The sequence below is a fragment of the Aphelocoma coerulescens genome, chromosome 29 (genome assembly GCF_041296385.1).
Source record: "Aphelocoma coerulescens isolate FSJ_1873_10779 chromosome 29, UR_Acoe_1.0, whole genome shotgun sequence".
In the NCBI taxonomy this organism is placed as follows: domain Eukaryota; kingdom Metazoa; phylum Chordata; class Aves; order Passeriformes; family Corvidae; genus Aphelocoma; species Aphelocoma coerulescens.
In genome coordinates, this window is record NC_091042.1 from 3,110,319 (window position 1) to 3,131,156 (window position 20,838).

At 49.8% G+C, this 20,838-nt stretch overlaps 2 protein-coding genes across 3 annotated transcripts; both read right to left on the bottom strand.

Annotated features, from left to right (window-relative positions):
* Nucleotides 1-260: 260 nt before the first annotated feature.
* HOXC5 (homeobox C5) lies at nt 261-20,838 on the bottom strand. Of its 2 annotated transcripts, none has more exons than XM_068997704.1 (2): nt 2,434-2,842; nt 261-1,224 (listed from the first exon to the last, which is right to left on the bottom strand). In XM_068997704.1, exons 1-2 carry the CDS (start codon nt 2,840-2,842, stop codon nt 1,010-1,012), a joined length of 624 nt encoding a protein of 207 aa, XP_068853805.1. In that variant the 3' UTR covers nt 261-1,009. The 2 variants fall into 2 exon arrangements, 1 of the variants encoding a protein (XP_068853805.1); XR_011146784.1 differs by lacking the exon at nt 2,434-2,842 and adding an exon at nt 20,312-20,838 and having other exon boundaries at nt 1,136-1,224.
* Nucleotides 6,003-9,897, bottom strand: HOXC6 (homeobox C6). The gene is given in 3 exon segments (XM_068997703.1): nt 6,003-7,133; nt 7,135-7,360; nt 8,156-9,897. Coding segments are annotated over 3 exon segments (759 nt in total). The 5' UTR covers nt 8,556-9,897; the 3' UTR covers nt 6,003-7,000.

The following is a 20,838-nucleotide window of genomic DNA, read 5'->3' on the forward strand; positions in this document are numbered from 1 at the left end:
CCTGGCACCGAATTTGGATAAAAACCAACAAATTTGGGCTTCGCTTTGGCCACCTTTAATGGAGAAATTTCAGCGTTTTCAGCAAATCCACAGGAAGGACGCGACAAATAAATACAGGAAAATCCCAAACCCAGAGGTTTTCTCCCTCCCCCCTCCCATCCCCCCGTCCTGCGCTTTCCAGACGCGAAATTTTGGGAGAATTCGCGCAAAAAAACCACGCCGAGTCCGCCCCTCCCCCACTCCCCCCCAGTCCCCCATCCATTAATTCCGTGGAGAGGCGAATAAAAATTAATTAATAATTAATAAAATTGTCCCAGTCGAGCCCCCGGGGGCGTTTTTGGGGCTTCCAAACCCGAATTTTTCCTTTCGGGATGGAGGCGCCGATCCCCGAGCGCTCCCAGTTGGTTTCCCGGGAATATTTGGGTTTGTCTGGGGAAAGCTCCCGGGGCGATTCCCGGATCGGGAGCGGAGCTCGGGATTTCCCCAAACTTTTTGGTTTTGTTTTCCGCCACTTTATTTCCCTTTTCCACCTTTTCCACCTTTTCCACCTTTTTGGTTTTCCAAGGAACATCGCCGGGGTCGGGGCCCGCCCGGCAGCGCCGCGCGGGGGTTTCCAGGCGGTTTTTTCCCAATATTCCGGTTTTTTGCTGGTTTTTCCACCCCGGAGCCGCGCAGGGAAGGGACACGCGGAGTTTTCTCCCGCGGCACCAGCGCGGGGGGGGATTTGTTGGGATTTTTCCACCCCGCCCATCCTTTCCCGCATTTTAATCAGGGATTTTCCTTTGTCTGAGGGAGCCGCGAGGGTCGCAGCCCCACCCCAACACCCCGAGAAATTCCGCTTCAAACCCCGCGGTGACACCGACAACAAGAATTCCAAATAGCTCCAAATAATTCCAAAAAAAAATATTAAAAATAAAAATAAAAAACAAACTTAAAACTCTCAAACAAAAAAAAACCGAAAAAATTTTTCAAAAATCAGGGAATTCTTTCCGCCCCTCCTGGGTGTCACCTAAAGAGCCTCTTGGCTTTTCAGCTTGGAATCTTTCTTCCACTTCATGCGGCGGTTTTGGAACCAGATTTTGATCTGTCTCTCGTTCAGGCAGAGGTTCTGGGCGATCTCCACGCGCCTCCGCCGCGTCAGGTATCTGTTAAAATGAAATTCCTTCTCTAATTCCAGCGTTTGGTACCGGGTGTAGCTCGTGCGGGAGCGTTTCCCATCCGTTTCTGGAGGGAAAAAAATAGAATTTAACCCCCAAAAAATAAAATTTAAAAAAAAAAAAATTTAAAAGGGAACAGCGAAGGAAAAGGAAAAAAAAAATATTTATAAAAATCGGGAGGGTTTCAGTTGGTTTTTATTTTTTAAAAGAAGAGGTTACAGAAGTCGGGTTTTACAGAAGCTTCCCGGGGGTTTTTAGGGCGCGGAGGAGCCTGGAATTCTTCATTCCCAAACACCTTCGCCCCCCTCACCCCAAATTCCGCCCCCCCACCCCCCCGGCCTCCCAAAACCCCACATCAAACAAATGCAGATGAGCCAGGAGAATTCCCGCTTTCCCCTCGGAAAACCAGCGGGAAAAATGAGAATTTTCGGGATCTTTTCCTTCCTCTTTCCCCCCCTGGAAAAGCGGAAAAAATCCCTGCGCTCTCCCCTGGTTTTGTGGTTTTTTTTTTTCCCCTCCACGAACACTCGGAGTTATTTTTAACCCCAATTCCCTTAAAAAAAAATTGGGAATCTCGCCTTTTCTCCGCGTTTTGTTGCCGTGATCCAATTATGCCGCCATAAATTTGGGCGTCTACAGCCTCTAAGCCTTTTAGTGGACACTTTTACGAGCAATTGATGCCTCGGTCGTAAAATTTACGACCTCGGGGGGTTTTTTTTGGTGTTTCTCTGTTGTTTTTTTTTTTTTTATGATTTGCCCCGCTCGGCCTGGAAAAAACGCGTGGAAAAAAAAAAGGGGGGAAATGGGAAAAAAATGAGGGAAAAAGGGGAGAAAGAGGGGGGAAAGGGGAATAAAAGGAGTAAAAAGAGGGGGGAAAGGGGGAAAGGGAGGAAGAGGGGAAAAGATGCGGGGGAAGGGAGGGAAAATGGGGGGGAAAAGGAGAAAGGGGCAAAATATTTTCTAAAAATGGAAGAAGAGGGAGGAAAGGAGGGAAAAGGGAGAAAAAAACAGGGGAAAGGGGAAAAAAAGGGGAAAAGGGGGGAATGAAGGGGAAATGAAGGGAAGGAAGGAGGAAAAGGGGGAGAAAAAAGGGGGGGAAAGGAGGGAAAATTGGGAAAAAAGGGGGGAAATTGGGAAAAAAAAGGGGGAAATTGGGAAAAAAGGGGGAAAATTGGGGAAAAAAAGGATAAAACGGGGGGAAACCGGGGAGAAATCGGGGAAAAAAAGGGGAAAAAAAATTCCTGCGCCCCCGAAGCTGAGGAAGGGGAAGTTTTACCATGGCTCATGTGGAGTTTGGTCATCCAGGGGTAAATTTGAGGCGCTCGCTGCTGCGGCGGCGGCGGCGGCTGCGGCTGCCCCGGGGCTCCTCCCGCGGGCTCGGCTTTGATTCCAGCGGCGCTCCGGGCTCGCTCCTCCAGCGCCGCGTCCTGCCCGTAAATCCCGGGATTTCGGGGCTTTTCCAGCTCGTCCCTGCCCAAAGGATGGCCCGGGGCAGCCATGGCCGCGCAGGGAGGAGGAGGAAGAGGAGGAGGAGGAGGAGGAGGAGGGTGGGGGATGCCGAGCTCGGAGCGGCGGCCCCGGGGCGCGGGCGCCTCGGCAATTCCATAATTTCCATAACTTTGCATGGAAAAGGCCGGCGCGGGGGGGCTCTGCTTGTAGAAGGAATTGGCCACGTAGGAGCTCATGGCGGAGGAAGGAGCGGAGTGATTAAAAAAACCCAAAAATAAAATTTTTAAAAAAGGAAAAAAAAGGAGGACGGGGGATTTTCCTCCCTTTTTAATCTCCTTTTCCCTCTCTTTTTAATCTCTTTTCCCCCTCTCTTTTTAATCTCCTTTCCCCCTCTCTTTTTATCCCCTCTTTCTCTTTTTTATCCTCCTTTTCTCCTCTTTTTTTTGTCCCTTCCCCCCCTCTTTTATCTTCCCTTTCCCCCTCTTTTATTCTTCTTTTTCCCTGTTTTTAATCTCTGCTTTCCTCTCCTTTCTCTCCCCTTTTCCCTTCCTTCCCACTCTTCCCTTTTTCCTCCTTTTCCTCCCTTATTTTTTCCCCTTCCCCCTTTTTTCCCCCCTTTTTCCCCTCCTTTTTTTTTTTTTGTTGTTTTCTTTTTTGCTTAAAACCTCTTCAATTCGGGGCCGATTTGGGACCCTTTGAAGTTCAGGCTTCGCCTCCAAGGGGGGGGGGTCAAAATTTAAAAAAAAGGAGAAAAAAGGGGAAGGGGGGGGGGTCGCGTTTTGTTCCTCCCCGAAGCACAGAATTTATAGGTGCCGATTCTTGGGGTTTTTTGGCCCCCCCTGCCCAAAGATGGGATTTTCTGCTTTTTTATGGGGCCGTCACGTGGAGGAGGCGGCGGCCGCTCCTCAAATCCCGGACCCCCGGCCTCGCTTGGATTTTTTTTCTTTTTTTTTCCTGCTTTTTTTTTTTTTTGGTTTTTTTTTTTTTTTCTTTTTTTTTTTTTCTCCCCGGCCCCGCGGAGGGTGCGCGGGGGGGCGCGGGGGGCAGCGCGGCGCAGGGCGGGGCGGCAGCGGCACCTAGCGCTGCTCCGCGGCACCGCAGCGCCCGCTCCGCGCCCCCCCGCGCAGCGCCCGCTCCGCGCCCGCCCTGCGGCCAAGGGAGCCCGGCCCGGGCTTTGGGGAGGGTCGGGAGCATCGCCGGGGGTCCCAGGGGCGCTCCTTGCGCGCCTCTGCGCGGGGCTTGATTCCAACAGCGCGAGAGCGGCCCCTGAAAGAAAAATTCGGGGAGGGGGGGGGTTGGCCCTTTTCTTTCCTTTTTTCCCCCATTTTCTTTCTTTCTTTTCCCTTTTTTCTTTCTTTTTTTTCCCCTTTTTTCTTTCCTTCTTTTCCCTTTTTTCTTTCCTTTTTTTCCCTCTTTTCTTTCCTTTTTTCCCCTTTTTCCTTTCCTTTTCCCCATTTTCTTTCCTTTTTCCTTTTTCTTTCTTTTTTCCTTTTTCTTCCCTTTTTTCCTTTTTCTTTCCTTTTTTTCCCCATTTTCTTTCCTTTTTCCCTTTTTCTTTCCTTTTTCCTTTTTCTTTCCTTTATTCCTTTTCTTTCCTTTTTTCCTTTTTCTTCCCTTTTTTCTCTTTTTTTCTGCCTTCCCTTTATTCCCTTTCCTTTCTTCCCTTTTCTCCCTTTCTTCCTCTTTCTCCCTTTTCCTTCCCTTTTTCCCCTTTTCCTTCCTTTTATTCCCTTTTCTCCTCCAGTTTTTTTTCTCTTTTCCCAAGCAAGAACCACCCCCCCCAAAAAAACCCCAGAAAACAACAAAACACCAAAAAACTCCCAAAAATCCTCTTTTCCCTTGGCATTCCGGGATATTTTTGGGACACTCTGGAACCTCCCGCTCCTGCGGGGGCCGCTCCTCCTCCAATGCTCCAAAGTTTACATTCCTGGGACTTTTTTTTTTCCTCTTTTCCCACAATTTATTGCTGCCAGCAGCGGCCGCGGCTCTTCCTCGTCTGCCGCTTCAAAGGAGCAGGGGGGGAATAAAAACCTTGGGAAAAATCGGGATTTCCAGGCCCCCCCCGGCCGCTTCTCCTTCTGTTCCTTCTCCATGGAGCCGCGGAAAATCCCGGCGCTTGCTCCGGGGGTCCCTCCTCGCCTCCGTTTCGTGGTTTCGGGGGGTTTTATCCCGGATTTTTGGTGGGAATTCCGCCTTTTCCACCTCCCGCTGCCCGGCCAGGTCGTGGCTCCGCTCTCGGCTTCTCCTTCCCGGCGTTTTCTCGGCTCTTCCTTCCTTTTCTTTGCTTTTTAGGGAGATTTGGGGGTTTTTGGTTGCGTCTTTCTTCTTTGTTTTTGCACAGAATTCCAGCCTGGAGAGGAGCAAAGGATGGGAGGGGGGAAAAGCTCCTCAGGCTGCCTTTTTTAGGGTTATTTCCCTTTTTAAAAGGATTATTTCCCTTTTTTAAATTATTAATTTCCCTTTTTTTTACGATTATTTCCTCTTCTCGCGCTTTTTTTCCTGCTCAGAGTCACTTTACCACCAAATCCTCGCCTTTTCCTTTAAAAAAATCTCGCAGGGCGCCGTTTTTGGGGTTGTTTTTTTTTTTTTTTTTTTTCCCAGGGATTTGTCATTCCGTGAGCCCCGGAATTCCCAGGAAATCTCCCAAAGATGACAAAGAGGCGAGGAAAACGCAGCTTTTTATCCTTCCCCCTCCCCGCCCTCGCGTTTCATTTCCCGGTGTTAAATCCCCAATTCCCGATCTCCTCCAGGATGAGATTCTGGAGAAAAACGAGAAAAATGACTTTTTTTTCCCCCCGCTCTCCCCATTGCCCGGAGAGGTTTTTACCGGGATGAAATCGCTGGAAAAGGGGTGGGAAAACGCTCCTGGCGCAAAATAAACCCCCCCGGGGGAGAGAGAAAAAAAAAAATCATCATTAATTAATTAATAAAAACGAAATAAATCATCCATAAATCATAAATAATCAAAGAGAAGCCGAACCTTTCAGACCCCCCCCGGGAAAAGGCGGGGGGGGCAATAAGGAATCTGCGGCGGTTTGAACTTTGGAAATCCACATTTTTTTTAATCATGGAATGGCAGGAAATTCCCGGTGCCACCGAACAATCACAGCCACGAGACTCACCCGAGGAGACAAAGCAAAACCGACGCTTTCCCCTCTTCCTCCGGAGGTTTTTTTTTTCCCCCTCTCCCTCCTCATTTTTTTCCCCCCCGTTTTTGGTTTGGGTTTTTTTTTTTTTTTTTTTTTTTTTTGGGAAGGCGCAGGAAGGAGGGAAAGGCGAGACCGGGGAGTGGGGGGGTGCTGGGGGATTTTTGGGGAGCAACACACGCGACGGAAAAAAAAAACCCAACGAATTTCTGTGCGCGGCCAACCCCACTGAAGCTCAGAGGCCGCTCGGTCAACTTTCAAAAATAATATTCCGGTTTTATTTTATTAAATACTCGACAGAAAGTCCTCTCCGGACTCCGTGACTTTGTACATGAGAGGGTGGAACACAAAGGTTTCTTCATTTTATTCTTTTTTTTTTTTTTTCGTCGTTTTTCGGCGCTTTTTTGAAATGTTTTTTTCGGTTTGGGGGTTTGTTTTTTTTTTTCTCTCTCTCTCTCTACCTCTATAGAACTCCATTCATTTCTTTTTCTTTTTTTTTTTCTTTTTTTTTCTTTTTGTTTTTGTGTTTGGTTTTTTTTTTTTATTCTTTTTCTTCTCATCATTATTTTTTTTTTTAATACCGTGGAACATTACAGCGCTAAACATAAATATAAATACAGGTACCACGAACACAGAGAAAAATATTCACACAGAAACTGTCACAGTTTGTAGGATGCGGTGATGAGCCCAGGTAGCTGCTTAAATACGAGGAGGATGCTCTTGGAAAAGGCGAGAATCGGGAGGAAAAAGCGATTTTTGTGGCATTTTCGCGGGGAAAATCAGATTTTTTTCGCCGGGGAGAGGAAGAACCGCTGCGGTTCCGGGGGGGGACAAGCGAGGGGCAGGGTCCCACCCGCCCCACAGGGGGGTGGGCGCCCGGGTTTGCCCGGTTCGGCCCGATTTTCCCCATTTTGGGGTGGGGGGAGGACGGAGCGGGGGGTGCGGCTGGAATCGCATCCCGGGGGGGGGTGAGGGCGAGGCCGGAGATGCGGGCGGGGGTCGGGGGGGGTTTGTGGAGCTTCAGGAGCGCTCCCCGCGCCGCTTTCTCCGCGTTAATTCCTCCGCACTCGTCCCACCTTGGCCTTGCTTTTTTCCATCATTTCCACCTCCCCGCTGACTTTTTTTTTTTTTTTTAAATAATTTTTAATTTTTTTGGGGGGGGGGGGGGTGTGCGCCAGCGATAAATACGGGGAGAGGGGGGGAAACATGAGGGGGGTGGGGGTGGAAATGGGTCGAGCTGTCACTTCTTCACTCCTTCTTCTCCTCTTCTGTCTCATCTCGCTTCTCCTCCTTGGCCAAGCTGTCGGCGGCCGCCGCGGCCGCTCCCCCTCCTCCTCCTCCTCCTCCTCCTCCTCCTCCTCCTCCTCCTCCTCCCCCCCCCTCCTCCGGAGAGCGTGGAACTCAAATTGCTCTCTTTTTTCCACTTCATGCGCCGGTTCTGGAACCAGATCTTGATCTGCCTCTCGGTGAGGCAGAGCGCGTTGGCGATCTCGATGCGCCTCCGGCGGGTCAGGTAGCGGTTGAAGTGGAATTCCTTCTCCAGCTCCAGGGTCTGGTACCGGGAATAAATCTGGCGGCCCCGCCGGCGGTCGGCCCCGTAGCCGACTCCTAAAGAAGCCGAGACAAAACAGACTAAAAATCGTCAGAACGCAGCGCCGCCGAGGGGGGAGCGCGGCCCCCTCCGCCCCCGCGCAGCCCCCGCGCCCGCCCCGCGCCCCCTCCCCTCCCCCCCCCCACCCCTTTCCCCGGCTTGGGGGAGAAAAAAAGAATAAAAAAATTTAAAAATCAATGAAAGCGCAGTGCTGGAAAAGGGGGGCTCGGCAGCCCCGAATTGCGGCGTTTTTAGCCCAAATTTGCCCTGGATTCCGCGGGGTTGGGGGAGCCGGGGACGGCGGGGAAGGGGCGGCTTCCCCCCGGCCCCTGCTCGTGCGGGGACCCCTCGGCCACCCCTCGCCCATCGCCAGAAACTTTCTATTTTATTTAAAAACCCCGCTCATAGACATAAATATTTATACACACATCCACATTATTATTATTATTATTATTTTGCCCTCTAAACTCCCGAGCAGAGCCGGCTGCGCTTCCTTTCCTTTTTTTTTTTTTTCTCTTTTTTTTTTCTTTTTTTTTTTTTTTTATTATTTAATTTTATTTTACGAGCGCCGATATTTTACGCCGGGCGAAGCCTTTTAATTAGAACGAGCATAACAAGCCAGATCCGCTCGCACCAAAACTCCACAAATAAAAGGGCCCTCGCAGCCGCAACTGTGAAGGAGCGATATTATTGTTTTTATGGGGCCATAAAAAGTCGCTCAGCCTGTTCTGCCGGGGAGGAGGAAGGTCGTAAAGATGGTTCAGTTTATTTAATTTATCTCTCTCTCTCTCCCCGAGCTGTAAAAAACTTACCACTGTGGGAGTTCATGCGCTGCATCCAGGGGTAAATTTGAATGCTAGTTTTTTGCTCCTGCGAGGTGTTCCTGTTTTGGTCACTGGGAAAATCCTGTGCGATTGATGTCTGTGTGTTGTGCCCCATGGAATTTTGCCTGCAGCTAGAGAGCATGTCCTTGTCTTGGTAAAACGCGTTAGATCCATAGTCATAGGGTGCCCGGCTGGAGCTGAACACCACATTCTCTTGCGGCGAGTAAAAAGGAGAAGAATAAATCCGGTTTTGAGCCACGGCCGCTCCGTAGGTGGAGAAATGCCTGACGGGGTCATAGGCGGTGGAATTGAGGGCTACGTTGGGCAGCACCTCTTGGCCACCGCTGAGGTGGCAGGACAAGGACGGGTTGGTGAAATAGGAATTCATCGCCGTTCCCCCCTTTTTTTTTTTTTTTTCCCCTCTATTTTTTTTTTTTTTTGGTGTTGTTGTTGTTGTGCCTCCCCTCTCCCTCTCTCTCCCTCTCCCTCTCTCTCTCTCTCCCTCTCTCTCTCTCCCTCTCTCTCCGCGCCACCTGGGCCCGTGCGATTTCTTTTAATATTTATTTCTGTCTCCAGTTTGTAGTCGGAAGTACAGGATTGTTATAGGGAAGGCTCTGCTCCAGGACAGACAGAATGACACAGTCAGCTGACCCGGGGGGAGCCAATGGCGAGGCGGGTGTCAAAAAGGGAAAAAATTGCTTTTGCTGCTCGCGAGTCCCTAGTTGAAACTAAGTGGGCATGGAAAGTAAGTCCGGCACCCCCAAAAAAACCCCCCCCGGCACCCCCGGGGGATGGGGGGCGGCGGGGATGCGGCGGGGAGGGGGCAGAGGATGGAGGGTCCAGCCCGGGGGGCGGCGGGGCTGCAGGACCAGGGGGGGCCACAAATTTCGTAATTTCTTAAGCCAGGCTTAACTTTTCCTTCCCTTCTCTCTCTCCCCCACCCCCCCTTTTTTTTTTTCTTTTTTTTTTTTTTTTTTTTTTGCTCGAATTCGCCGCGTTTTGGGAGCAGCGCCCGCGTTGGGGTTTTTGGCGTTTTTTTTTTTGGGGGGGGAGGAGGAGGGGGCTGGTCGGGGTTTTCTTTTTTGTGATGATCATAATTATTATTCTTTCCAAGAAACCTCCGCTTAAATATCTCCTAATAAACCGGCTCCGAATTCCCAGCAATAAATCTCAGACGTCCACAGAATATTAAGCCATAAATTACCCTCTCTCCCTCTCTCCCTCTCCCTCTCCTTTTTTGTTTTTAAATATTTTTTCTTTTAATTTTTTTTTTTAATTCATATTTTTCCCCCCTTTTTCCCCTTCTGCTCTCAGTATTCGGGGAATCAAAGGGCCGCGCTCCTGATGGGAAAAAATAATTCCATAAAGAGGGAAAAAAAGGGGAGGGGGGGGATAAACATGGCGACCTCTCCGTGGATAACGTGGGATCGGAGCCTTCCCAAAGTCCTGGGGAAGGGGAGAGAGGGGCCGAAAATGAAGGGGGAAAAAAGGGATTTTCAGGAAAGAACCCCCCAGCCCCCCGCCAGGCTGGGAGTTGGGATTTGTGCTCCACTTCTGGACGTTTCTCCCCCTGCGGATTTGGAGGGCTGGGGGATTTATTTACGTTCCCAACAACAACTGCGACCACAGCAGGGAAAAAGAGGGGCAGGGAAAAAGGCGGAAAAAAAAAGCGGATTTGGGTCGGGAAGAGCAGCCTGGGCTGGGCATTGGCGGCGATTCGGAGTTTCGGCGATTTTCCAAAGTTTTCTTGGGAATATTTCACGGGAGAGGGGCGGGGGGGGGCGGGGAGGGGGGGGCGATGCTGCGGAGCCTCCGCTGCCCCTCCAAGTGCGGAGCGCGATCTCATTTTCATCTCAATCCCCCCGAAAGCCATAAATTGCCCCTGGAACGCAAACCCTACCTGCTGCTCCGTAAATATTGCGAGGTGTCTTTGCGGCATCCCGAGCTCCAAAAAAAAAAATCCGATTGTGGCGGGGGGGAACCCTCGGCCTCCTCCTCTGGGCCGCTTTTTTGTTCTTTAACCTCCACCGTGTCCCCGGCTTTCATTTCCAGTCTGCCCCCTCCGCCCCCAAACTGGGGGGGATTTGCTGCCCCGCTGGAGAAAATTCCTGATTTTTTTTTTTAATTTCCCCCTTTTTATTTTTTTTAAATTTTCAATCCCCAAAAGATTTTGGCTGACAAAGAAAAGCTCGGGGTGGGGAGGTTGGTTTTTGGGGGATATTTCACCCCCCCACCCCCCCAGCTATAACAGGAACCCGGATGCCAACGGATTTTATGCTCTTTTTCCTCTGGGTAACAAAGCAAAGTCATCAATGGTAGCAATAAAACCATAAACGGGACTGCAACTGGAAAAAAAACAAAACCCAAAAAACAAAAAAACACCAAAAAAAACCCGACAAAAACCACCCCAAAAACAACAAAACCCTCGTGTCTCCCTCCTCTGCAGCGCTCGGGGGAAGCCTGAGCGTCACCAGGGAGGAAAAATCCAAGTTTTTGGCCCCAAAAGAGGCGGCTGGGAGGGAGCAGCAGCCCCGCTGCCACCTTGGGCCGGCCCCGCTCCCATGGCCTTGGCGAAGAATTCCGGGCGGTTTTGCTCCAAAAAACCCCAAATTTCGCTCGGTTCCGTCGCCCTTTTCTCCCTCTCGCCTTTGCCCGGCACCCAAATGCCCCAGGAGTGGGGGAAAAAGGAACATTTGGGGGAATTTCGCCGCTTTGGTTTTATTTTCCCCCTGATCCAAGCGCAGCCCCCGCCCAGGGGGGGAATTCGGGGAGTCAGGGACCCCAAAATTGGTGCCCGGGGGGGCTTTGGGCACCCCCAGGCTGCTCCCGGATATCCCAAACCCTTGGATGGAGGCAGAGGAGGGCGGGGGGAGGCTGGAATTTGGGGCGAGGGGACCCCAAGGTGGCCCAGGGCGAGGGCAGGGTGGCACCTCTGGCAGGGCCAGAAGTTTGGAGGAGTTTCCAGCAGGGAAACTTCTTCTTCCAGAGGCTCCTTTCCCCTCCTAGTCCTCAATTTTAATTTTTTCAGCATTTTCCCTGCTCTTGCTGCTGCTTCCCCTTCATTTTCCCTTCATATTTTTGCTTTTCTTCGCTTTTTTTCCCCCTTTTTTTTTTTTTTTTCCCCCGGCCTTTTTTTTTTTTTTTTTTTGCTTTTCCCCCCAATTTTTTCGCTTTTTTTTTTTTTTTTCTTTCTTTTGCCCCCTGTTTTTTTCCTCTTTTATTTTTCCCCCCAAGGTGCTCGGGGCTGAGGGCTGGAGACCTGTGTGATAACCGTGGGACTGCGAGCCGGGGGAAGTTTAAGTGTTTTATTACTTCTCTAAACAGAGGGCAAGTCTTAAAAGTCCGCTCGATTTATAGGGAGCAGAAAGCAGCTGCCGTAAAGAAAAACCCAAAATAGAACCACGCTCCAAACCCTGATTTTTTGGGGGATAGAACACCCCCCTCCCCCCCCCCCAAAAAAAGAGGAGGTTTAAAAACAAACCCAGCGCAGAACCCCCCCAAAAAACTCCAAATCCCGCAGAAATCGGAATTTTTAATTCCACCTTTTGAGATTTTGGAGCAGCTTTTGGGGGGTTTTGGTGGGGTTTTTCCTTTTTTTATCTTTTTGGACTTCTTTACCCCCCTAAAAAAAAAGAGATTTTGGGGTTGGGGTTTTTTTTCCCCCCCTCCAACGCGGCGGAGTGGGGGGCGGGGGGGAGGATTTGTGGGGAGATTTCTGGTGAAATTGGGTCTGCAAACAATTATGGGAACTCATCAGCAGAAGCAAGAACAGATGTTTTATTAAAAGTGCGACACAGCGCTGGAAATATGGACAAGTCTTCGAGCGGCTCTTTAGGAGGAGTTGCTCTTTGTTCCCAGAAAAAAAAAACCCAACAAAACAGGGAAAACCCGAAATAATTCCCCCATTCCCACCCTCATATTCCCCCACCCCCCCTTTTATTTTCTGTTCTTTTTTAGCCGCCCCAGCGCCGCTCGCGGAGGGGAAAAAAAGGGGCGAAAAATAAAGATAAAGAAGGGGGGAAAAAAAAAAATCCCCCCAAAATTCAGATTTCCTCCCCTCCAGCTCCCAGCTCTAATTAAGGGTTTGATGAACTGATTTAGGGTTGGGGGGGGGGGGTGAAAAGGGCTTTAAAAATCCCAAATCAATGGGATCCCGACACATGTGGTTCCCATCCCGCAGGAATTGCGGAGAGGAAACAAATCCCGGCCCGTGTCCCCCCTCCCTCGGCGCTACCGCACCGCGCCCGCGGCCCCGCCCGCCGCTTTTTGGGGCGCTTTTGGGGCTTTGCCGCCATTTGGCCTCAATCCCGGGGGTCCCCTCACCCCATCCCTGCCCTGGGGGGGGCTCAGGACGCGCCCCCACCCCCAAAGGCTTTGAGCCTCCCCCCCCCCCGCTGAAAACCCGAATTCTCCCCGCGCTCCCGGGGGGGGGGATTTTGGGGGGAAAGCGCTCCAAAAACGCCGCTTTTGGGGGTGTCGGGGGCGGGGGGCGCTCAGGGCAGGGGGGGCTCGGGGAGCGCGGCCCCTGCGCGCCCCCCCCGCGGCCGCGCTGCGGCTGCGCCGAGCCCGGAGGCTCCGCGGGGTAAACACGGCGGCGATGCCATCAAAAGGCTCCGCGTTTAAATTGATTTTTTCTCCTTTTTTCCCACCCCCCCCCGGCTCTGATCTGGCAGCTCCGGCCTTTTCCCTTTCCCCCTTTTTCTTTGTTTTTTTCCCCCCCTTTTTTTAAATTTTTTTCCCTTTTCCCCCTAATTTTTATTTCCTTTATTTTGACGTTTATGGCGCACGTGAGCCCCTGATTCTTTATTTTCCCTTTCTCCCTTTTCCTGCTCAAATCCCTTTTATTTTTGGGGGGGGTGGAAACGGCGCTCGGAGGGAAAAATCCTGAAAATCGGGGGAGCAGCGCCCGGAAAAAAAAGGGGGAAAACGGGAAAAAAGGCACCAAATCCAAGGAGGATAATTCGGTTTATTGACCTCCCGCCCAGCCTGGAGTGGCCGCGTTGTTTTGGGGTGAAAACCTCGCGGTCTGGGCAGCTCTGAATTCACTCCTTAAAATCCCAGAATTGATGGAATTCCCCCTTTTCCCCCGGAATTTTGGGGTTCGGGGCTCCCCGGGGTATTTTGGAGGATTTCAAGTTGGATTCCGGCTCCGCGTGGGGAGGGGCTGGCCTGGGTTTGTTCACTAAAAAAGGCGTTTTTTACCCCAAAATCCCACCCAGCTAAAAGAAATCATAAAAACCACATTTCCCCCCATTTTTTCCCAGCAGAGAAGCTGCAAAAATCCCAATTTAAGCCCTTCTTGCTGCTTTAATTTAATCTCGCCTGGATTTAAACCTCCTCACCCCCCTCGCTTTTGGCCCTGGGCGGATAAAAAAGGGATTTTAGCGGCCGGAGCAGCCCAGACGAGGCTTTTTTGGGCCTTTTCCTATGGATTTTTCCCTTTTTTCCCCCGCGGGGAGGAGGGAATCGGCCTTCAGCGCGTTCTGCTGGGTTTTATTTCATTTTCCGGGCCGGTTTTGGGGAAAGGCAGCAAAAGTTTGGGGCGAGTCCTTGGAGTTTCGGCGCAAAAATAGAGAATAATTGTAATTACCATTAAAATTATCGGGGGGGAAAAAGGGGGAAAATCGCTTTTCTCGCTGCTCAAAATCCCTCAGCGGCTGGAAAAATTTCCAGAGGTTGGGAAAAAGGGGGGAAAAACAACAAAAAAAACCAACAACAACAAAAAAGGGGAATTCTGGCAATTGCCAAAACACGTCCAGGAGAGAGGGAGGAGAGAAATGAATCCTGAATTTTATCATTTCACCCCGAGTTTCCGAAGCGCTTTGGGGACAATTTTAAGGATTTTTGTTTTTTTTTTTTCCTCCCCCCCCACCGTTTTGAGGGGTTTTAATCGGCGAATTTCCCCTTTAATCGGGGAAGGGGGAGGGGAATGATTTATTTCGTGATTTTTGCTCCTGCCCAGATTTATTGGCGAAATCCCGGCCCCAACAAAAGAGAGGCAGCGCCGGGGGGGAAAAAACTCTCCCACGGAAATTCCCCCCCAAAATCAAAGTTTAACAGGAAAAAAAGTGGGGGGAAAAAAAAACCCGAGTTGGTGCTGAGGCCTTAATTAATTTAATTTGCTGATGAAACGCCCTCCAAGCGCCCCAGAAAAGCGAGGAAAATGTTTTGAAAAGTAAGATTTTAGAGGGGGAAAGCCCGCGGGGCGGGGGTTTGTCCATGGGGAACGGGGAGAATCCCGGTGGGGGAGAATTTGGGGTGAATTTGGGGTGAATTTGGGAGGGATTTTTGTTGAATCTGTTCCAGGAAAATCCCAATTTTGGGGTCTCAAGGCTGCTCAGGCAGCAGGGAAGGTTTTCCGGGGGAAATAAATAAAATTAGAGGCTGCCTGGCTGCTTTTAATAATTTATAGGTTAAAAAAAAAAAAAAAAAGAAAGAAAGAAAAAAGAGGGTTTTTTGGGAAATATTCCCTAAAATCCCTAAAAGTTCCAAGAGGGGGAAATAGGAGAGGGACGTCACGGCCACGGCGGGGGAGATTTTGGGGCGAAAAGTGCCAAAAATGAGATTGTTTTCCCTGCGTTTCCATAGGTGGATCCATAGGTGCTGCTGCCGGGGGTAGGGGTCAAAAATGCCCCCAAAATTGGGGGTTTTGAGGCGAATTCAGGGGTGGAAAATCGCCATTATTAAAAAAAAAAAAAAAAAAAAAAAGCGGTTTTATCCTTTATTTTTCACCCAATCCAGGCGGGAATTTAATCACGGGGGGGGGGGGGGGGGCGGGATTTAATAATAATAATATAATATTATTAATAATAATAATAATAATAATAATAACAGCTTTAATGATGGGGTTCTTTTTAGGGCCGGAATGAAAGCGTTTCTCTGGGTTGGACTCATCCATTCCCAGCGCCTTTAATGGAGCAGAAATTCCCAATATTTCAGGATTTCCTTAAATACCTTCATATTTTAAAGGGGATAAAAAGCCGGTCCGGGGCTGCTCCTTATCAATTTTGCTGCTCTTATCTCTTTTTATGGCTCGGCGAGCAGCGGGGATGATTTAAAAGCCGCGAGGACGGAACGAAAGGGTCGTAAAAAAAATACCCCAAAAATCCAAATCCATCCCCAAAGCCGCCTGAAACGAGGAGAAAGTGAAAGTGAGGAGTTCTGGCTGGATTTGGGAATTTCGGGGGGAGTTCCGGGACGGGCGGGGGGAAAACGCTGAAGGGAGAAGCTCTTTGTAAAGTGGTTTTATTTTTGGGGGGGTGGGAAGGAGAGGTTTTGGGGGGGTCAAAGCCTCGGGGGGGGGTTTTATCTCCCCCTCCCCAAATTCCCTGAAATCCCCCCCTTTCCCAGCCGCAATTCCAGCCGCAGAGGGACTGAAAAAAACCGGGGGGAAAAATCCAAATAAAGGCCCCGACCCGGCCCAAGGTGGCGAGTTTCTGTCACTTGGTGGCACTGTTCAAAACAAGTAAACAAAAAACCGCCCCAAAATTCCGAATTTTCACCCTCCCAGATGCCGGGGGGGGGAATCCCGGGGGGGATCCCCAAATTTGGGACAACCCCGGGTCCCCTCTGTCCCTCGCCCAGCGCGGGGGGAATGAAAAAAATTGAATTTCTCGCTGATTTTTAGGGTTGGTTTTTTTTTCAGGAGTTTTTGAGGGGGTTTTGCCTCTCTCCGTCTCTCCCATCCCATTTTTCTTCTTCTTTTTTTTGGGATTTTCTCCTCCCCGCCCCCCATTGAACGCGGGGGCTTTGAGGGGTTGCGGACAAAGGGAATTTACAGCCAGGTGTGTCCCCAAGGCCCCTCGAGACTGCGGCCAGACACCGCAATTTGGGCGAAATTCGCCCTTTTTATGGTGTTTGTGTCTGGCCACGAACCCGGCGAGGCCGCGGGGGGGGAGACGGGGCCGCTCCTCTCCTTCCTCCTCCTTTTTTCCCTCTTTCCCCCCATTTTTTCCGTGAATCCCGCCCCGATTTTCTCCTCTTTGTCCCCAAATCTCCCCTTCCAGCCGAAACTCTCTGAATTTAACGCCGATTTTAGCCCCGACCACTGAAAAATTCCCTTTTTTTTCCGCTTTTTTTCCGCCCTTTCCTGGTTTTTCCCCGCAGCAGAGGAGCTGGAGGAGGAACCTCCCGCCAGCAGCAGCAGCAAAACCCCTCCGATATCTCCGCAAAAATGAAAATATTGCGAGTAATCCCTCCCTGTCCTGCCTCAGCCTCCCCCAAAGCCGATTTCCCCCTCTCTGGCGAATTTTTTAATTCAATTTTCCCCCCTCTGACCAATTCTTTGAGCTCCCCTCGCCTTTATTTCCTCTCCACTTCCCCGAATTCAGGTCTGGAGGGGAAAAAAACAACCCCAAAACTCCCATTTTTCTCCCCAAAACCTCCGGGGTAAAACCACAACTCGGCCAAAAAATCCCATTTCCCCTGGAAATCACCCCAAAACCGCTCCGAGCTTCCCCTGGCGCCTCAAACCACGCTGGAAAATCAAAATATTTCCTCCTAATTCCGCGCTTTTTGGTGAATTCCTCCGCCAAAAAATTGGGAAATCGCCTCTTTCTCATCCCTTTGTGCTTCCAGGGGTTTTTGCTTGTTGTTGTTGGTTTGTTGTTTTTTTTTTTTTCCCCCAGGTTTTTGCAGCGGATTAATTCGGGATCACAAAACGCCCACGCGCTCGTGCGCTGATATTTGGGATTATTTTGATTTTTCCGGTTGGGAAAAGCCGAGTTAAAACCGCCCCCGCGCCCGGGCGGAGATCCTATCGCGTTTATTCCGTGTACAAACTCCAATAAAAATGTAAATCTCCCCCGCGCTTGCACAATTTCGGTTCCCGTCGAACTCCTCACCCCGAGGAAAACAGAAATAAACCCTCGAAATCTCTCCGGGCGCTTCAGCTCCCGTTGAAATCTTGATTTTTTTCCCCTCCCCTATTTCATTTTCTTGTTTAAATCTTTATTTCCTATTTAATTTTCTTATTTGGTTTTTTAAAATTCAATTTCCTGTTTTAACTTGGTTTTTTTTTTCCTCTCTATTTAATTTTCCTATTTAATTCTCTTGGTTCTCTTATTTAATTTCATTGCTGCCTGATTTCATTTCAGAGGTGTCTGATTTCATTTAATTTTATTTCCCTCCCCCCTCCCCCCCCCGATTTATGGGAGAAAAATCTGTGATTTCCTGCGCTCCTCGTCAACAACGCCAAATTCCCTATAAATCCACGTTCCAGCAAATTAATTCCCTCTGGTTTCGACCAGGATTTAACAACAACAACAACAAAAAAAAAACCAACAAAACGAGGAGAAAAAGGCAGGAAAAACCACATTTCCAAGGATATAAATCATCCCCTTATCCCAGCCCGACAGCCTAAAAATGTTCCTCAGCATCGCCAGCCGCGAGAAAACGTCAAAACACAGGAGAAAATCGATTTTTGGGGGGGATTTTTGGGGGCAATTCCGGGCCTGGCGCAGGGACGGGGAGGGAGAGGGGCTCGGGGAAGGGCGAGCAGACGGATTTGGGGTGAGAAAGCCCCAAAAAAGCCCCGGAAAGACCTCGGGAAAGCTCCCATTTCTGTAATCATGTGGTTCCAATAAACGCTCATTGTTTGCTCATAAAATTCTCTTTACGGCTCCGGCGGAGCCTCAGCGCCAACAAAACCCTGGCGAAATCGGGGTTTTTGCCCTTTTTTTGTGTCCCCTCCCTTCCCCCCGTTCCCAAGCCCAGAACTTTTCCTTTTCCCCGCGCTCCGGGCAAATCAAAACCAGGAATAAAATCGGGACTGGGGGGAGAGGCGGAGCCGGGATCCCAAAATTCCCCTGGAAAAGGGGAAAGGAGGAAAAAGGGGAAAAGGGAAAAGGGAAAAAGGAAAAAAGGGAAAAAAGGGAAAAAAGGGAAAAAAGGGGAAAAGGGAAAAGGGAAAAAGGAAAAAGGGGGAAAAAGGGAAAAGGGAAAAAGGAAAAAAGGGAAAAAAGGGGAAAAAGGGAAAAGGGAAAAAGGGGAAAAGGGGGAAAAGGGGAAAAGGGAAAAGGGGCGGCGGCGCTGGGTTTGGTTGGGGCCCGATAATTCCCGGCCCCAACGGTCGGCGCGAGGCAATCCCGGATTTCCCAAAAAGCCGATTTTTTGGGGGGGGATTTTGGCTTTTATTTTGATCCCCCCTCCCCCCTTCCCCCTCCTGAATTATTTTTTTTTCCATTATGGTTTTATTTTGAATTCCATCCAACGCGGCGCCACCGGGATTTCCCCCCCCCTCCCCCGCAAGAACTCCAGGGGCAATTTCGCCGGGAATTAATCGCGGAGGCCATTTTTCCATGGAAAACCACCCCAAAACAACAACAACAACAGCGGCAGCAGCAACGACGCCATCCCAAAACCAGCGGCGAGCCACAAACCCCAAATTCCCTTTTCCCAGCCCAAATCCCCCCCCTCCACCAGCCCCGAAATTTGGGAATAACCCCAAAAATTCCCTCCGGGGCCCCTCCCCCCCCCCCGGGGTTGTTTCGTGCCCGCCCTTTTATTTTCCGTCCAAGCCCCGCTGCAAATCCTGGCTCAAAATTCCGATTATTTTTATTGAAATTGGATTTGTCCAAAGAAATGGGAATAATTCAAGGTCTGGAGGAAAGGGAACCGCTCCGTGCCGGGAGTTTTCTATTTTTGTGTATTTTTGTGTCAGTCGCAGCAGGGAAAGGGGAGGGATCAGGTGATGGATGGGGAGGAAGGTGCTGCCTAGGTAGGACGGGAATAAAAAGGGTCAGGCTTTAAACATCCCCCGCAAAGTTAAACCCGGATTAAAGTTGTTGGAAGAAAGGGGGGAAAATGTAAAAAGAAAAAAAAAAAAAGACATTAAAAAGAAGGGATTAAAGAAATAGGAATTTTAAATAATAATAATAAAATAAAGGAATGAAAAAGGAAATTAATAAATGGATATTAAAAATGGAAATAGGAAACAGAATTTTAAAATGGGAGTAAAATGAGATGGAAATAGGAGTTAAATATGGGAATAAAAAATAGAAACAAAAAGGGAATAAAGATAAAAATAAGAATAAAAATTGAAATAAAAATAGACATAGAAATAAACATAGAAATAAACATAGAAATAAAAATAGAAATAAAAATAGAAATAAAAATAGAAATGAAAATAGAAATAAAAATAGAAATAAAAACTGTAAAAGTAGAAATAAAAGAAAGTTCTAAAATAGAAATAATTTTTAAAAAAATTAAAGAAATTGAACTAAAGGGAAAGGGGAGGGCCCCGCATGCAAATAAATCCCAAAAAGCCCCGCGTTCCCCACTTCCCAGGAAAACCCCGGGCAGCTCCTGGAAGCTCCGTTGGGATTTTTCCGGGCCGGGGCTGGGTTCGATCGCTCCGCGAGAATTCCCTAAAACTCCATGAAAAGCCCTGGAATTCCCGGCCAGGAAACCCCAGCGAAGCCCCTTTTTGGGGGCAGAATTTTTGCACAGAATCAAAACCTTTAAAAAAGGGGAAGCCAAGCTTGGCAAGGAGGAGCTTTGGGGCTCAAGGGGTTAATTATTAATGAGCTGCCGCTGAATATTAATTGCGGAAGCGGCGCAGGCCGCGGTCCCAGGGATGGGATCGGGATTGGGGGGGGGGGGGGGGGAGAAAACCTGGAAAAACCTGGAAAAACCTGGAAAAACGGCGGGGGGGAGGGGGTGGGAATGGGAATGGGGCGCGCGAGGCCGGGCCTGGCGCTCATCAATTAAAGCGCAGCTCATTAATTACCGCCCTGCCCGCGCCGCCCCTCCGCGCATGCGCTGCCCCCCCCCTTTATTTATTTTCCTCAGCTCGCTTTTGCCACTTTTCCTTCTTTTATTCCCATTTCCCTTCTTTCCTCCTTCTCTGCCCTCCCGTTCCCACCCCTTCCCTGCCCTTTTTTTGGGCTTATTTCCCCTTTTTCCCCCCTTTTCCCCCCGCGCCCCCCGCTCCAGGTGACATCAGCGCGCGGCGGGGGGAGGAAAAATCGGATTTTTTTGCTATTTTTTCGAGCAGAAATCACCGATTTTTTTTTTTTTTTTCCTTTTCCTCCCCCTCTCTCTCTCTCCCCGCCTCGCTCCTTCCCCCGCCCGCGCCGCATCATCATCCTCAGCCCGGGTTATGGATCATTAGTTCCACGTTTGAACCAATAAGGGAACACTTACCCGAGGCTCCCGGCTCCCCCTCTCCCTCTCTCTCACTCTCTCTCTCTTTTTCCTCTGCCTCTCCCTCTTTCTGCTGCTCAGCCGCCGCTCAGCTCCGCGGAGACACCAAAAAAGCTCCCCCGAAAAAGACAAAAAAAAAAAAAAAACAAAAAGAAAAAAAAGAAAGAAAGAACCACCCGCGCAAAAAAAAAAAAAAAAAAATCGGCCAAAAAATTCAAAATAAAAGGAGAAAAGCGACGGCGAATTCTTCGCTGCTCGGCCCGGGGGAAGCCGGAGGAGGAATCGCTTTTTCAGGAGGGGTTTTTGGGGTGGAAAAGATGGAAAAAAAAGAGGTTTTTACAACTGCTCGGCGCCCCCTCCTCCGCGCATCGTGCAGAGGAAGCGCTGCGCGGGTTTTTTTTTGCCCCCGAGGGGTGGGGGAAGAGGAGGGCGGCGACCAGACCGAGCAGCAGTAAAGTCATTAATGCCAAAATGCCCAAAGCGAGCGAGAATTCCAACCCCAAGGAGACGCGGGGAGGGAGGGAAAG

Coding starts and splice junctions, on each gene's coding strand:
- HOXC5 (XM_068997704.1), bottom strand. CDS start 2,842: ATGAGCTCCTACGTGGCCAATTCCTTCTACAAGCAGAGCCCCCCCGCG. Junction 1,225..2,433: donor CAAACTCCACATGAGCCATG/GTAAAACTTCCC, acceptor TTTTCCCTCCAG/AAACGGATGGGAAACGCTCC.